The sequence below is a fragment of the Squalius cephalus genome, assembly GCF_949319135.1.
Source record: "Squalius cephalus genome assembly, chromosome: 2".
NCBI lineage: Eukaryota > Metazoa > Chordata > Actinopteri > Cypriniformes > Leuciscidae > Squalius > Squalius cephalus.
In genome coordinates, this window is record NC_137123.1 from 14,846,902 (window position 1) to 14,864,932 (window position 18,031).

The 18,031-nt window shown below is 34.1% G+C and overlaps 1 protein-coding gene across 1 annotated transcript in view; it reads right to left on the reverse strand.

Annotated features, from left to right (window-relative positions):
- The window catches only part of LOC307154745 (adhesion G protein-coupled receptor E3-like), a gene marked incomplete at its 5' end in the record, with an annotated part of 51,386 nt that overhangs the window by 15,455 nt on the left and 17,900 nt on the right, over positions 1–18,031 (reverse strand). Inside the window, 3 exons of the mRNA XM_079864834.1 lie at positions 3,516–3,632; positions 14,160–14,388; positions 14,505–14,573. Coding sequence (XP_079720960.1) covers positions 3,516–3,632; positions 14,160–14,388; positions 14,505–14,573 — 415 coding nt within the window. The remainder of the gene's footprint in view (positions 1–3,515; positions 3,633–14,159; positions 14,389–14,504; positions 14,574–18,031) is intronic.

Consider the following 18,031-nt stretch of genomic DNA (forward strand, 5'->3'; position numbering starts at 1 on the left):
TTTTGTGCAAAATAACTTTTAATGTGTTTAAAGTTTTTATTCATGCTTGTTATTTCTTTATTCACGCTTATTATATTTTGATCCGTGACCATGTTGTTTGCTATTCTGATCATTTTGCATTCTTTTTTTCAGTTTGTGCAATATATTTTTACATGTGTTTTTAAATTTTTGATTCACGCTTATTATTTTTTTATACGCGACCGCTATATATTTGGCGGGAATTTGATCCCATACAAACTGTCATAACGGCCAAAAAAGACAAAAGATATAATAAGAGTTAAGAGCCCAACTAATGTAAACACTAATCACTGTTATGGTGACTTCAAATGAAACACATTAGAGTTAAACCTCTGTTAATTCTCAATAAAAACTTTTGTAGACGTCTGACAGAAATAAAGTCAGTCTGGTTAGTAATAAGTGAAGCTGGTAATGCTGTTTGTGGAGTTGTTTAATCCTCCTCTGCTGAGATCTTCACAGATTTAATGTCTTCTTTTCTCTTCAGTTGATTTCACCTGAGGCTGTGGCTGAAATTACTCCATATTTAATATACACAGATTATTTTGGCTACGATAAGGTCCAGTTCTGGTTTATTTCTTTGCTCTTGGCTGACATGTGGCATTGCTATGCAGAGGTGTAAAGTCCAGGTTCAGAAAGTAAAAGTCCTCCTCAGTATTTTATTCCAATCACCTGGATTTGCTAATTCAGCAGGAGAGAGAACTAGGCTAATTAGTGAAATCAGATGACTGAGTTTATGGGTGGAATAAACATATGGCAGGACTTTTACTCTTTGGCAACCGGATTACCTACCTCTGACTAAAACAATAACAATACAGCAAAATCCCCAGTGTTAAATTAACACTGCTCAGTCCACACTCTCAGAGTGTTACACCGTCCGACAGAGTGTTACACCGTCCGATTTTTAGCCGAATTCTGACTTGTGCGACTCTTTTTCGGGTCTGGACGATTTTCAGCTTTTCAGTTTGTTAATAAAAGAAGCCTTTTCCTAATAATAATAATCATAATCATAATACAATAATACTAATAATAATTTAATACATAAATTGGAAATGCTAAATCATCTTGATATTGATAGCTGATGCTTGTTTTGACAATATCTCTGGATACAAGATATTGTCTATAGGCGCAACCCAGCACGAGGATATATCACCCTGATTCGTGCATATTTCACATGTATAGTGTGAGCAGTGAAGTCACAGCTCGATGATTCGACCGTAGAGTGTGAGCACATAAATCCTGAGCTTTGGCTTTACATCGCATGTGATCTACTCGTTCAGTGTGAGTAGGTACCTTGCTGAAATCACACAGACATTGCACAGTGTATGCCCGCCTTTATAAGTAACACTGAAGCGGTGTTGAAGTTAATGAGCTCATTAAGTGATTGATTGAGTGATGATTGAGCATTATTGAAGACATCTGATGTTAACAAGCAGAATCACTGAAGGAGAAAATCACAAATTGTGAGTCATCATTATGGTGATTAGTGTGTGTTTTAGTTGGGCTCTTGACCCTTACATTATTAACATTAGATTTAGTTTGGCTGCTGCAACAGAGTTATAACAGCCAGATGAACAAAGAGAAAAAGTGATCTGATGGTGTTGGTTGTGTTTTAACAATTTTTTTACCTGAGTCACTGAACTCATTTAGAGCCTGAGTTGGGTTTACTTTGATTATAACAGCACTGTTCTTGCATAATTCATACATTTTTATAATTTTCAATGTAATCCAAAGAATCTCTTAAAGTTGTACTGAAACCAAAAGTTTCTTTATTTTTCTAGTTTTTCATTTAGGCACTTTGACATCAAGAATCAGCCTGTGAATCTCAACAATGGTGACAATTATAAAGCATGTTGCAGTGCATTCTGGGTTCCACCAATCAAAACTCATTTATGGCTCCCATCATTCATTGCTGCATGAATAAATAATGAGGTTAATTTTCTTGTTAATTTCCTTTATTATCACTATTTTATTTAATTTCTGCTGTTTTTATGTGACTTTTTAGTCGCTTGTTTTCTAATATTCGGAGTTGATCTGTTTATCTGAATATGCTGTTTATCACTATTGAGATTCATACGCTGATACTTGATGTCTTGGTGTGCCTAAACGTAAGTTTTTTTAAGTTGTTATTTTTTTTGTGTCAGAATAACTTGAAAAATCCTTTGGATTATATTGGAAATGCTAAAATTATTATATTGTACAAGGCCAGTGCTGATCTTATCAATAAAGTACAGTGCTATGCATAAGTTTAGACACCCATGCTAAAGTTGACTAAAAAGAGGAATAAAAAATCATCTTTTGGAAATTAAACTTAATGCCTTAATTTAAAAAATTAGGAAAAATCCAACCTTTAAGGACACCAATTTTCTTTGTGAATGAATAATGTATCGTAAATAAATAAATGTTCTTCCTTAAAATACAGGGTGCATAAGTTTGGACACCCCTATGTTAAATTCCCATAGAGGCAGGCAGATTTTTTTTTTTTTTTTTTTTTTTTTTTAGGATACTATGCATCCTGATAAAGTTCCCTTGGCCTTTGGAATTAAAATAGCCCCACATCATCACATAGCCTTCACCATACCTAGAGATTGGCATGGAGGACTTTCCATAAGATCATCTCTCAATGCAAATCAAACTAGCTATTAGGCTAACTGAAATAAAACCATGCCAATCTCTAGGTATGGTGAAGGCTATGTGATGATGTGGGGCTATTTTAATTCCAAAGGCCAAGGGAATTTTATCAGGATGCATAGTATCCTAAAAAAAAAATACTTAAAAATACTTAAAAATAAAGATCTGCCTGCCTCTATGGGAATTTAACATAGGGGTGTCCAAACTTATGCACCCTGTATTTTAAGGAAGAACATTTATTTATTTACGATACATTATTCATTCATAAAGAAAATTGGTGTCCTTAAAGGTTGGATTTTTCCTATTTTTTTTTAATTAAGGCATTAAGTTCAGTTTCCAAAAGATGATTTTTTATTCCTCTTTTTAGTCAACTTTAGTATGGGTGTCTAAACTTATGCATAGCACTGTAAATGTAATTAAGGTCAAAAATGTATTATGTTTTAACATAACCAACACCATCAGATCACATTTTCTCTTACTTCATCTTGTAGTTATAATTCAGTTACAACAGCCAAACTAAATCTAAAGTTAAAAATGTAAGGGTCAAGAGCCCAACTAAAGCAGACACTGATCACCATAATGGTGACTTCAAATTTGTGCTTTTTAGTGATTCTGCTTGTTAACATCAGGTGTCTAGAATAATGCTCAATCACTCAATTAATCACTTAATTATCACATTAACTTCAACACTGCTTCAGTGTTACTCATAACACTCTGAGTGTGGATTATATAATCACTGAGCAGTGTTAATTTAACACTGGGGATTTTGCTGTAAAAAATCAAAAAAGACAGTAAATGTGGTTTTGTGCCTTATGACTACTCTTTCTAAGTTTTTTGTTAATTTAATCAAACTAAAACATTTCACATACTTTTACTGTTGGTCTTGGCGATCCCAATGAGATCAATGTCTACAGAAGATTTTGTCGTGGTAAGTCGTGGGATTTGATCTAAGCTGACCAGTGGTCCAACCATGAAGACTTCGACCTCTGATAAAACAAACAAACAAACAAGCAGTTATGTGATATATTCATTTATTTGCTTTTTTAAAAGTCCAATTAAATAATTAAATTTGCACAAAATACAAACAATTAAAGTGTTTGGGTTTAATCTCTTATGTAGTTTGAACCCTTCAGGTTTACTTTGTTCATTCTAAGTGTTTAAATGTAAATGTAAGATAGATATTACAGTACACTGTATACTAAAGTACTCAAGTGCTTCAGTTCCCAACTGGTTTTGCTTTTGTAAGCCTGTCTAACAGTCCAAATGGGTTTTTTTTGCTAAGACGGGTGAAGGTCTCTGTGCGTTACTGCCTTTCCTTTTACGCAACACAACAAGATTAAATTAAATACATTTTCTCATATGTATTACCTCGTTATTTCATCAGACTCCATAAATGAAAAGGTTTTAATGATATCTGAGCATCATTAAAAGTGAGCAAATGTTTGATTATTCTTTTTAACTCTTTAAGTATATTTTACCCGTTCCAGAATACGAAACTATGTCGCTCAGAGGTCCTCACGTCTTCAGTTTAACGCGGGTCTCACGATCACAAGCTCATCAGTTTTGGTCACCAAACAGAGGTAATTGCTATATACCTGAGATCGGTCACATTCACGTTTACACAAGTAACATTAAATTAAAAAAGAGGTAAGACACACCCATATTTAGGTTGGTCAAGCAGCATGTTTGCTGCCCTAAACGGAAATTCACTTCTTGTCTTTGCAAACCAAGTACACTTGAAACAGCACCAAATATTAGTCATCACTAATCTGATGCAAAACTTGCGGTAACATACAAATCCATTTAATCTACTTGGGAAAACAATTTCAGAGTCAGTCTGAATAAAATCAAATGTAACAATTTATTATGTCAGGTAAATGTATCATGCCAACTTCATTATCAGTTCAAAGACAATAAATCCAAAACATCAAATGCTCTGGAATAAAGAGAGACGATGCAAACCTGACATTATATGTATGTATAATGCAGAAACTCTTTCCTTAAGAAACCCACAGACATCAAGGATCAGCATATGAATCTCAACAATGGTGACATGCTTCATGCCAATGCATGCTGGAAACCATGAATGTTATACCATTGTTAAAATTCACATACTGATTCTTGATTTATGTGGGTGTCTTAAGAAAAACGTTCCTACAATCTATTTAAAAATCAAAAATCAGAATATCTGCTCTTTTGCAACAAAATATTGCTGATGAATAAAATCTATTAATAACAAATGACCACTTTTCTTAAGGAAAAATAGTAGTGAATTATTTGACCATACTGTTACAGTCCCTAATGTAAATGTCTAGGAGTCAAGGGCAGAGGTGGAAAGTCCAGGGGTCAGAAAGTAAAAGTCCTGCCATATGTTTATTCCACCCATGAACTCACACAGCAAAAACTCCAGTGTTAAAGGTCCCCTATTATGCAAAATTCACTTTTGCATGCTGTTTGGACATAAATGTGTGTTGGCAGTGTGTGTACACAACCAGCCAATAGTGATAAAAATCCACTCACTCCTTTTTTATTAATCCCCATAAATCATCAGCAGTGTCTCCCAACGACCTGTTTTCAGAATGCGGCTTTAGTGACGTCACTAAGCACAGGCCCCGCCCACGAGTGTTGACAGACACTGCCGTTTCAACATAGACCCGCCCTGATCGAGTTCACAGCTGCTGCACTGACGAGAATGTCTCTTAAGCGTTGTAGGTGTTGTGTGGCTGGATGTATTAATCCACATAGCTCTCTCTATTTACTCGAGAAATCTGAGGCAGCCGCTGAAGACGAGGTGGAATTATTTTGTTTTTAAAGAAAATGCTCCCTCAACTCTACCGAAATTCGTTTATGTACTTGCGCACTTCTTATAACTTACTGTGTTTACTCAGTTCTTACGGTGATTTTCTGAAGTAAAACTGACGCTTCATCTTTTGTGTGATGTACAATAAACTTTATTAAACTCATCAGTATATGTTTGATCATCATTTGGACCTGGTCCAAAACAGCAGACTTGTAGGCTATTAATAATGGATACAAGCAAATGACAAATGCGTTATAACCGTAATTAAACTACTAAACTATACCTGTTCCATCTCTATACAGCACTCTGACTCTGTAGGCATTATTGTCCAACTCTGGGTCGAAATGAACACCGTTACTGAGAGTTTCTGATATTATCATCATTCCGTGAGATTAAATTGTCCTGAGAGACTGAGCGTGAGCTCATGAAGCTCCGCCCCCTGTGCTGTGCAGCAGCAGCTTATTTGCATTTAAAGGGCACACACTAAAACAGCGCGTTTTTATGAGGACCAAAAAATGACAATTTAAACATACTGTAAAAAATGATCTGTTGGGTATTTTGAGCTAAAACTTCACATACACACTCTGGGGACATCAGAGACTTATTTTACATCTTGTGAAAAGGGACATAGTAGGGGACCTTTACATGAACTCTCCTTGGAGTTTATTTGGCTCCAGACTCAAGAGTGTTAAAGTTAATGAGATAATTTAGTGATTGATTGAGTGATGATTGAGCATTAACAAGATGTTAACAAGCAGAATCACTGAAGGAGAAAGTCTCTTTTAAAAAAAAAAAAAGTGATCATTATGGTGATCAGTGTTGGCTTTAGTTGGCCTCTTGAGCCTTAAACTAATAACGTTAGATTTTGTTTGGCTGTTGTATCTGAGTTATAACTGCCAGATGAACAACAAGAAAAACAGATCAGGTGGTGTTGGTTATGTTTTGACATAATCATCATTTGACCTGAATCACAAAACTCATTTGGAGAGTTCGGTTTACCTTGTTGATTACAGTAGCCTGTGAGTCTACAGTATACTATTTTCAATATAATCAAAACGTTTTCTTAAAAGTTGTTCTGATCAAAAGGATTTTATTTGGACACACAGACATCAAGAATCAGCATGTTCTTCTCAACAATGGTGACAATAATAAAGCATGTTGCAGTGCATTCTGGGTGCCACCAATCAAGACTCATTCAATGCTCCCATCATGCATTGCAGTATGAATAAATTATTATCTGAATTGTCTTAGTAATATTCTTTTTGTCAACATTGTTGAGAATCATACACTGAATCTTGATATCTGTCTGTGCCTTAAAAAAAAAAAAAAAAAAAAAAATAATTTTTATATTAGAACAACTTTTAAGAAATCAGTTGGATAATATTGAAAAATCTGGATATTATTCTGTAGAATCACTGTGATGTTGTAATGACCAAAATACATTTAAGTCAGAGATTAGGCTCTAAATGAGATCAGTGATTCAGGTCAAATGATGATTATGTTAAAATATAACCAGCACCACTTGATCACCTTTTTTCTTTGTTCATCTGGCTGTTATAACTCAGTTACAGCAGACAAACTAAATCTAAAGATAAACATTTAGGGGTGGTTTCCCGAACAGAGATTAATCTTAATCCTAGACTAAAATTGCCCTTTAAACCAGATTAACAGAAATCTGCTTTCTCGGTCAAGGCTTTAAATAGTCCTAGATTTAGTTTAGTCCAGAGTTTAATAAGCTAATTTCCTGGAGATTCCTGGAAGACTAGAGTTACTCCAGGACTAATTTGAGTCTTAAATTAAACCTATAGGAGGCAGGATTAACATTGTGTTTCAAAGTGGACAAAGTGGACACTTGGACACACACACACACACACACACACACACACACACACACACACACACACACACACACACACACACACACACACACACACACACACACACACAGTACAGGCCAAAAGTTTGGAAACATTACTATTTTTAATGTTTTTTGAAAGAAGTTTCTTCTGCTCATCAAGCCTGCATTTATTTGATCAAAAATACAGAAAAAATGTAATATTGTGATATATTATTACAATTTAAAATAATTGTTTTTAAATTGCTTTAAATGATCATTTATTTATGTGATGTAAAGCTGAATTTTCAGGATCATTACTCCAGTTTATCACATGATCCTTTATAAATCACTCTAATATGATGATTCATTATCAAAGTTGGAAACAGTTCTGTTGCTTAATATTTTTTCATAACCTTTGGTACTTTTTTAGGATACTTTGATGAATAAAAAGTAAAAATATAAAAATATAAAAAAATTAATAAAAAAAATTAAGAAAAAAAAAAAAAAAAATAGAAATCTTTTGTAACAACAATATATACTACACCGCAAAATCCCCAGAGTTAAATTAACTCTGCTCAGAGAACATTTGGTCCCTCTCTACAGAGAGTTAAAATTACTCTGAATCAGAGTTAAAGTTAATGAGATACTTAAGTGATTAATTAAGTGATGATTGGGCATTAATGATGAACACCTGCTGTCAACAAGTTATCAGCAGAGGAGGATTAAACAACTCCACAAACAGCATTACCAGCTTCACTTATTACTAACCAGACTGACTTTATTTCTGTCAGACGTCTACAGTTCTTATTGAGAATTAACAGAGGTTTAGATGTTGATGATTTATTGAAAATGTATGATTACCATTATCGTGATGAGTGTTTCCTTCAGTTGGGTTGTTTGACTCTAGCTTATTTTTTTGAGTGTTTGTGGTTTTTGTAACAGCTTTTACCAAAACATGTAATTTGTTGCAAAGAATGCCAGAAGCAAAGATGTTCAGGTGATCTAGTTTTCAACAACAAAATGTAGAATGATGCGCTTATATCATCACTGTCCAAAAGTGGTCATTTGATGTTAATAGATTATATTCCCTAACAATACTCTTCAATACTTTTTTTCTAAGACACAGACATCAAGAATCAGCATATGAATCTCAACAATGGTGACATGTTTCATGCCGCAATGCATCCTGGGAGCCATGAGTTTTATACTATTGTGGCTCCCAGCATGCATATTGCAGCATGAAGCATGTCACCATTGTTGAGATTCATAAGCTGATTATTGATTTCTTTGTTTAAAAAAAAAATTCCCCTATTATATATTTAAAAAATTCAAAATGTCCAATCTGTGGCAAGAGAGTATTGTTAGTGAATATAATCTATTAACATCAAATTACCACTTTTGGACAGTGATGATATAAGTGCATTTTTTTACTATCTGCTGTTAAAAACTACATCACCTGATCATCTTTTTTTGGCTTTCTTTGTAACAAATTACGTGTTTTGGTAAAAGCTGTTACAAAAACCACAAACACTCAAAAAATAAGCTAGAGTCAAACAACCCAACTAAAGGAAACACTCATCACGATAATGGTAATCATACATTTTCAATAAATCATCAACAACTAAACCTCTGTTAATTCTCAATAAGAGCTTCTGTAGACGTCTGACAGAAATACAGTCAGTCTGGGGTGCGTTTCCCGAAAGCATCGTTGGCCAACTATGGTCGCAAGTTCCGTCGTTACCAATAGAGTTCAATGGACATTGCGATGAACTGGGTCTTTTCCGCTCCGTGTGTGCGCCGCGCGTTCTGCTCTGTCGTTAACTGCCCAAACGCTCCAATCATGTACCAATCACGCACTGGAAAAGCTGCAAAGTTCGCTCAAATAACGTGAAATTTCTATGTAGTAGACTTCTGTTTTCAATAGCCCTACTGAGCTGGTATAGTCATGCTGGGCAACAGTGGTAAAATGACCTGCTCTGATCACATGCTCTGGTAATAATAGCTTTGTAGGATTATATTTTATTTTGATAATTAGTAAAAATAAAATAAAAATCTGTTAAATTGATTATGTTGATTGATTATTGAAAAAAAAATATATATATTGATATACTGATGTTTAATATTATTTTAATATAGGGCTATTTTCTGTTCCTTTTTTTTTTCCTGTCTTGTTTAATTTAATTAGGTGTAAGTTTAAATATTGATGATTACAAGCTTGGGGGAAATGCAATTAATTACAGCAAATTGTGCAATTGCTGTAATTATATAAATAAACAATGGTGACAAACAAAAAGCTTAATGCCGCAATGCATGCTGGGTGCCACCATAGTACAAATCTCATCCATGACTCCCAGCATGCATTGCGGCATGAAGCTTTTCGTTTGTCACCATTGTTGAGATTCATACGCTGATTCTTGAGGTCTGTGTTTGACTAATTTCTGCTGCAGATTAAAATTTTCAGAAAACATTTTTTTTTTCATTCTGCACTGCTGGACAGAATGATGTAGTGTCACAAGATCTTTATACCTAATAGCACATAAATAAATTAAATGCGCACCATCCATATACTCAGAAACTTGATCAGATCAGCACTTGTTGATTATAACAACATCAATAAACACCTGATCATATTTTCTCTCACCATAACAAATGTATTTGATTAAAATACAGTTAAAGCAGCCAGAGAAAAACTAAAAGAAGAGTAAAGGGTCAAGAGCTCAAATAAAGGAGCCATTTATCACGATTCTGGTGACTTCAAATAAAACATTCAGTGAAACATCAACATCTAAACCTCTGTTAATTCTCAATAAGAGCTTGTCTATGTAGATTCATGATGTCTAAAACATCCAAATGTTCAAACAAACTCTTTATTAAACGTCACTGGACTCCATAAACACAAGTTAACAATACGTTTCAGTTTTCATCCAAACACTCAGTTGTAAAAACACAAGAAGTAACTCTGGCAAATACACACCGACTACAGTCAGATGTGACACATATCTGACACAACCCACTAATCAAAATGATGTCCAAAACACGTCTTTTCAACGTCTTTGTCACAAAAGTCGGACGTTGAAAAGACGTCCACTGAGGGTCTAGAATGAAAGTTTTTATGACGTTTTTTTTACACAAACACACTGTTACAGCAGCCAAAGAAAAGTTAAAGTAAAAAGAAAGGGGACCAAGAGCCCAACTAAAGCAAACACTGATCACCACAATGGTGACACTTCAAATTAAACAAATATCAACATCTAAACCTCTGTTTATTCTCACTGAGATCATCTGACAGCAATAGTCAAAGTAATAATGTCTAAATGAGACCATAAATGATGTTGAAATATGTCCACAATGGCCACATCTGAACTAGTTTTAACCTTGTACGAAGGTTCGATGAACGTCTATATCGGACGTGCAGAACACGTCAAAAAAAGACGTCATAACAACTTTCATTCTGGCTCCTCAGTGGACGTCATTTCAACGTCCGACTTTTGTGACGTTTAAAAGACGTGTTTTGGACATCATTTTGCTTAGTGGGAAGTTGTGTAACTATAACACATTAGTGTGTAAAAGGTTTCAACACACTTCTGTGTAAGAGGAATAACACATTAGTTGTGTTAAAGGTAATACAAAATGTGTAGTCCTTATAAACACAGAGATGTGTTAAGAATCGACACAGGTTGTGTGTTAAATTTGACACAACATGTGTTGTCCCTGAGCACACACACTACATATGTTAAAATCTACACAACATGTGTTGTCCCTGAGCACACACACTACATGTGTTAAAATATACACAACATGTGTCATTTTTAACACATCTCTTTTTACAGGTTGTGTAGTTTTCAACTCATCATTTTGAGCGCCGACACTCACCATCACTGTGAATGGTGTGCAGTGTTTGCTATGTTCTCAAACAAACAGGCCAGTGGAAATACAAGTTATTTATAAACAATATTTTGTAAGTTGCTACATTTTAATTAAATTCAAAGTGCAAACTCTGTGAACTGTAATGTCTTCATGAACTTTTGTCAAAAGCAGCATTATCAATTAGGGGTTGAAGTGTGAATAAATGATTAATGTCCAGTACAGTGAGTCTGTCCAGTCATTGAGCTTGAAACATCGTCTTGTACTTTGTGTGTGTATGCATTCTGTACTCAACTATTGACTAAACGGTTAATATTTTAGCATCTGGCCCTTTCGCTTTATTTTTTAAAATGACACAATTTGTGTGTTAAAATGACTTACACATTTATTGTGTTAAATTTGACACAACATGTGTTGTCCCAGAGCACACTCACCACATGTGTTAAAACTGACACAACATGTGTCATTTTTAACACATCTCTTTTTAGAGTGAAGGGTTAGTTCACCCAAAAATGAAAATTATGTCATTAATGACTCACCCTCATGTCGTTCCAAGCCCGTAAGACCTCCGTTCATCTTCAGAACACAGTTTAAGATATTTTAGATTTAGTCCGAGAGCTTTCTGTTCCTCCATTGAAAATGTATGTATGGTATACTGTCCATTTCCAGAAAAGGTAATACAGACATCATCAAAGTAGTCCAAGTGACTACAGTGGCTCAATCTTAAGTTTATAAAGCGACAAGAATACTTTTTGTGCGCAAAAAACAACAAAAATAACGACTTTATTCCACTATTCATTTCCTTCTCTCTGTAATTTAATGTTTAAATATGCAAATTAGGCAATATCTAATTAAATATGCACTAATTTGCATATATATATATATATATATATATATATATATATATATATATATATATATATAAATCTGAGTATTGGATAAAGCCAGGTTAAAATTTATTTTTTCATTGTGTTCACATATTAGATGGGGGAAAAAATACAGAGGGATTTATGGATATCTACTTTTGTTATCCTGTAAATCAGAATATACTGTCAAAAAGTGATTTTTTGACATGTTTTGTGGAATAACATGTTATATAAATCAGGCTAGGACTAATATATTTACAAATCCCTCTGTAAATGTCTTCATAATATTACTAGGTACAAGACTGGAAAGTTTGGTGTATATAAGTGCTACTGAAGTGGAGATTTCGGACTTGGAGTATGAGAGAAAAGTCATTTTGAGAAAACAGGCTTTAAAGATTTATCATCAGCCAATGAGATTGCGCATTCGGCTGAATTTTTTCGGCTTTTACTTTCAGGACTGGTTGCTGATAAAAAGGAAATGACCATATTTGGATCTGACAGCGTTGTACAGGAGAGAGAGAGCTTTCCAGCGGTGTGTGTGATGACAGGGAGCAGACCGCGATCGCGGAGCAGCATGTTGATTAAGAACGCCAACTTTTGTTAAATTTATGAGAAATCTACAGATGCAAACAGACAAAGTGTAGTAAAATAAAGACCTAAATGTGTATTTCTGACTTTTTTTCTTAAGTCTGAAAGAAGACATGTTATTGAAGACAAATATCCAAAAATCTCTAAATTGACCAGTAAAAAAAAAACAATGTTTTTGCAGGTGTTCATCACTAATGCTCAGCAATCACTTACATATTCCCTTAATTATCTCACTGCAACAGTAGCTGCGTTTCCTTTACCCTTCAAATTGCGCAAATTGAAATTGCGAATTGGAAATACGCCCAATGGAAACACGTCAATTTCGCAAAAACTCCCATTTATCGCAAAAAAGTTTTTACGCTCGCATGAGGTGGTTTTTAAGGCAATTCGAAAAAGGATTATTTTGCAAAACTGCAATGGAAACAGTTTTTGCGCATTTACAGTCACATGACTTAGAAGGCGCGGTGTGTTTGGACAGAATACGAGACAGAGTTCTTTATTAAATTCATAAAAGACAAAAGAATTACAGAAATACTGGATTCTAAACCTCATAGAGGTGCCACAATCAAGACCTCAGAGCAGAAATGAGTGAGAAACACCCAGAAACACCTCATATGTGCCGCTCACAGTATAAGGGTCTTTCCTTGCCATTAATGCTTGGATAACGTTTCCTTCCATTAATAATAATAATGTCTAGTGCGGTATGTGGCTGTGATATATATAAACCTACCAACATCCGTTGCCATTATTTTTGGAATGACTTATTGCGAGAGGGAAAAATGACGCTGTAGTCGCATAACATCGGTTAATGGAAACACCATAATTTCGAAATAGATTTTATCGATATTTTAATAAATCGCAAAAGTTTTGCGCAAATCTGTAATGGAAACGTGCCTACTATCTCAATGTTACTTTTACTCTTTGTAGTGTGGATTTTCCTGTGGGGTTGAAAGGGTTAACAGTGTAAGATAAAAAGACACACCCACAGAATGTATTTTAACAGTAATAAACTGTAAGTTATAAAACAGGTATATACTGGCAACACTGTTGCCAGTAGTTTACTGTAAAATTTTGTTTTTTTGGGTCACCATTGTGCAGAAGAGTAGAGCCTGTGCTTCAGTCCAGGAGAAGATCTACAAACATTGATGATTTGCTGCATGTTGCTTTATTTAACATGCAGTGACTGTGTAGTTGCTGACCCTGTGTAAATCTCTTTATTTAAAATTTAGTTTAAAATTAAATTTTTAGTCGTCTCAAATGAAAGTTCATGGTTATACTTTGCTCACATTATTAGTGCATTATAAATTTAGTTAATACATTTAAAACAACAGTTGGTCAATTTAAAGACAGTCGGTTTCATTAGTTAACTCGAGTTTTAATTTAGTGCATGGTATTTTTACAGTAACATACTGTGGATTACAGTAAAGAATTGTACAATTAACAGAAAAAAAGTGTTGGCAGTATTTTACTGTAAAAAAGCCTGGTAAGGTCTAACAGTGTCTATAAACTCCCTGACATCATATATAATATCAGTTTCATCATCAGTTTCTCCACTCACCTACAACAGCAAGAGTAAAACTGACATTGTCACTCGTGTCTGTCGGCTTCACCAATGTAGAGATGAGTTTCTCGCTGGTTTTTAAGATACGGTTTCCATAGGAGGCTAGTTCAGCTGGGCTGACTGATGATGAAGATGATGATGATGATGATGATGATGATGATGATGATGATGACTCTAAAATATCTACTGAAGTGTTGAAGGCTTGAGTCAAAATGTCCGTCACAGTCTAATTTATTGATCAGATAAATAAAGTCACAGTAAATGTCAAGAGAGCAAATAAGACAGCACTGTTTTGTCAATCATATATTATCTACAGTATATAATTTTCTCTTGAAGACTTACAGTCACAGAGAGCACTTGATTTGTGATGTTCTCTATCTGATCAAAAAGATTTTGGAAACATTTCTGACTCTGAAATCACAATTGTGAAAGCAGTAAGTTATTTGTTGATTTTGATCATGTTTTTCAATATTAACAGAGAGCCAAACATGTATTGTCACTGCACTAAAGATCACTGCAAAGGTTTAGTGAAGTTAGAACAGACACACAACACAACTCTATCAACAAAAAACACATTCATATTTCACATTTATTTATTGCACATTTTATTGCAAAACTCTTTGGAGTAGTTTGCTGTTTCTAATCCAAAGTTGCCAATTTATCTTGAGCAAAAAAATGGAATATTGCATAACATATCATCATTTCCATTCCATGTGTTCAAGAGAACAAAAAACTTGCTCAAAACATCAATAATAAAAATGGAAGCTGCTGTAACAAGAGAAGGCTCTTTTCCGTGCAGAAAAATGTGTTGCTCCTAACCAGAGAGGGGTCAAAGAGTAAAAGTCCTGCCACATGTTTATTCCACCCATGAACTCAGTCAGCTGATTTCACTAATTAGTTCTCTCTCCTGTCTGAATTAGCAAATCCAGGTGAATGGAACAAAATACTGAGGAGGACTTTTACTTTCTGAACCTGGACTTTACACCTCTGACTACGCAGCTACAGTCCCGCACCCAGAGTCCCGCATTCTCAGACCCCTTGTTTTTCGAGACAGCACCTCCTATCAAATTGGATCGGATAAACGTGAAGAACTTAGGCCGAAACGTGAGTATCGTCAATTTTATTTAGCGAATCATATTCATTCGATTTCTTTTTTAATCAAACTACTTTATAGCTCATCGATACACCAACATATGAATAGTCCATTTAATATTTGTAAAGATAGTTTGTAACAAAATTTGAGCCGGTAATGTATGTTTCTTCGCCTTTTTTTCCCCGAAAATATTTTGATAGCTAACGTTAGCCTTTAACCTTGGACATTTTGTAGACAAGCCGTTGTAAAAATTTGATTAAAATTAGTTGACATTAAAGTAGACCAATTAAATACATTGAGTGTGTTAATATCAAAGAATGTCATCATTAATTATTTAATCAGATTTACCGTTTGACCTTTTTTTAATTACCGGACCTTTTCTCCTAAAACTATTACATTGAATAAATTAATGCAGGAGTAATTATTTTACTTTATATAATTTATGTAGACTACTTAAATTAGTTCTTATAAAACGTAAGTAGGCTATTAAAAAAAACGTAAGAATCAATATTAAGTTAACTGTGATATGAAGTTGTTGCCAGCCATTTACAACTCATACAATTGCCTAATAATCAAATTTACCATGCCTTCACTATGTATTAATCAGTCGAGGAATTTGACAGAGCGATTGCAAAAAGAAGGAAAAAAGAAGGAACATTCGCCTACCAGAAAGTAATTATTTTACCTTATGCATACATTACATTTTACATTTATTCATTTAGCAGACGCTTTTATCCAAAGAGACTTATAAATGAGTTTTTTTTAATGCAATTGAAGACGAAAAGTAAAGTCACTAACACAATTCTTTCTTCCTTTTTTCTTTGCTTTGTCCTGTTTACAGCAAGATGATGTTTAGGTGACCGTTAAATAAAGTACAGAATTGTTTATTATTGGTGTTTTGTCTATTCTTATTTGAGTTTTGCTTTGCATTCAAAATATCAAAAACAGGTTTTGTAATGTTAGCATGGTAAAATGTTAATTAGACCATTATAGATTGAACTGAAAGAAAAATTGGAATTCGAATAAAAAAAACATTGTAGCAATATAATATCACATAATATTTTTCAGAAGATAGTTCAATCTGTAATTGTATACCTTCCATCAGTAATTTTCTTTCAATTACACCCACGCTCAAAAAATAACTACTGGGTAATTTGTTAGTCAGAGAACACAATGAGTTTTTTGGCACATGCATTAAGCAAGGAACGCAAAATTTATTTGGATAACTTTAAATAAAACGAGACAGTAATATTGCATCCTATTGTTTTCAATGGCATTTGGATAAGGGTGTTATACGATCTTGCGAACAGCAGGAGGCGCTGTCTCGAAAAACGAGGGGTCTGGGAATGCGGGACTCTGGGTGTGGGACTGTAGCTGCAAGCTCCGAGTCTGCAGCTTCATAATATTGCTGACTACACTCTAAAAAGAGATGTGTTAAAAAACAACACACAAGATGTGTTGATGGCATTTTGACACATGTTGTGTAGATTTTTAACACACAATGTGTGTTAAAATGTAACACTGGAAACACTCTAAAAAGAGATGTGTTAAAAAACAACACACAAGATGTGTTGATGGCATTTTGACACAATGTGTGTTAAAATGTAACTCTGGATAGAATAGCACTGGGTGGAGGGCAGTTTTTATGAAAAAAAAAATATAGGTATATTTTATTTGGTATCCCATAAAATGCTCTAAAATAAATAAAGCAATATATTCAAATAAATAAATTAAATCTTAATTCATGAAAACTTAAAGATTAACGGGTGTTTTTTTGCAGCCAATCACATCAGGCCTCTTTTTCAATGTCTTTTTCAAATGCTGCTTTCACTTGTTATTAATAACCAGATTGACTTTATTTCTGTCAGATGTCTACAGAAGCTTTTATTGAGAATTAACAGGTTTTGGTGTTGACGATTCATTGAATGTTTCATTTAAAGTCACCAGAATCGTGATTAGTGTCAGCTTTATTTGGGCTCTTTACCCTTGACTCTTTAACATTAGTTTTCTCTGATTGCTGTAAATGTGTATTTAATTTAACACATTTGAAACAGCAGAAATAAACATGAGAAAAATATGCTCCGATGATAATATTATCATTATGAACATGTAAAATTGTTCAGCTGAAGCTCAGAAAGAGTTTAATATTTGAAAAATGAGTGTAATACATAATAGATTAGCATAATGCAATTATCTTAAAATTAATTAATAAATACACAGTTCGAACAGAATCTTACAGTCTAAGGTATCAAACAGACATCAAGAATCAGCGTATGAATCTCAACAATGGTGACAAACAAAATGCTTCATGCCGCAATGCATGCTGGGTGCCACAATAGTGCAAATCTCATCCATGACTCCCAGCATGCATTGCGGCATGAAGCTTTTCATTTGTCACCATTGTTGAGATTCATACGCTGATTCTTGAGGTCGGTGTTTGACTAGTTTCTGCTACAGATTAAAATTTTCAGAAAACATTTATTTTATTATTCTGCAGTGCTGGACAGCATGATGTGTCACAGGATAATTATAACTAACAGTACATAAATAAATTAAACGTGCACCATCCATTTACTCATAAACTTGATCAGATCAGCACTTGTTGATTATGACATCATCAAGAAACATCTGATCATATTTTCTCTCGCCATAACAAATGTATTTTATTAAAATACAGTTAAAGCAGCCAGAGAAACACTAAAAGAAGAGTCAAGGGTCAAGAGCTCAAATAAAGGAGCCATTAATCACGATTCTGGTGACTTCAAATAAAACATTC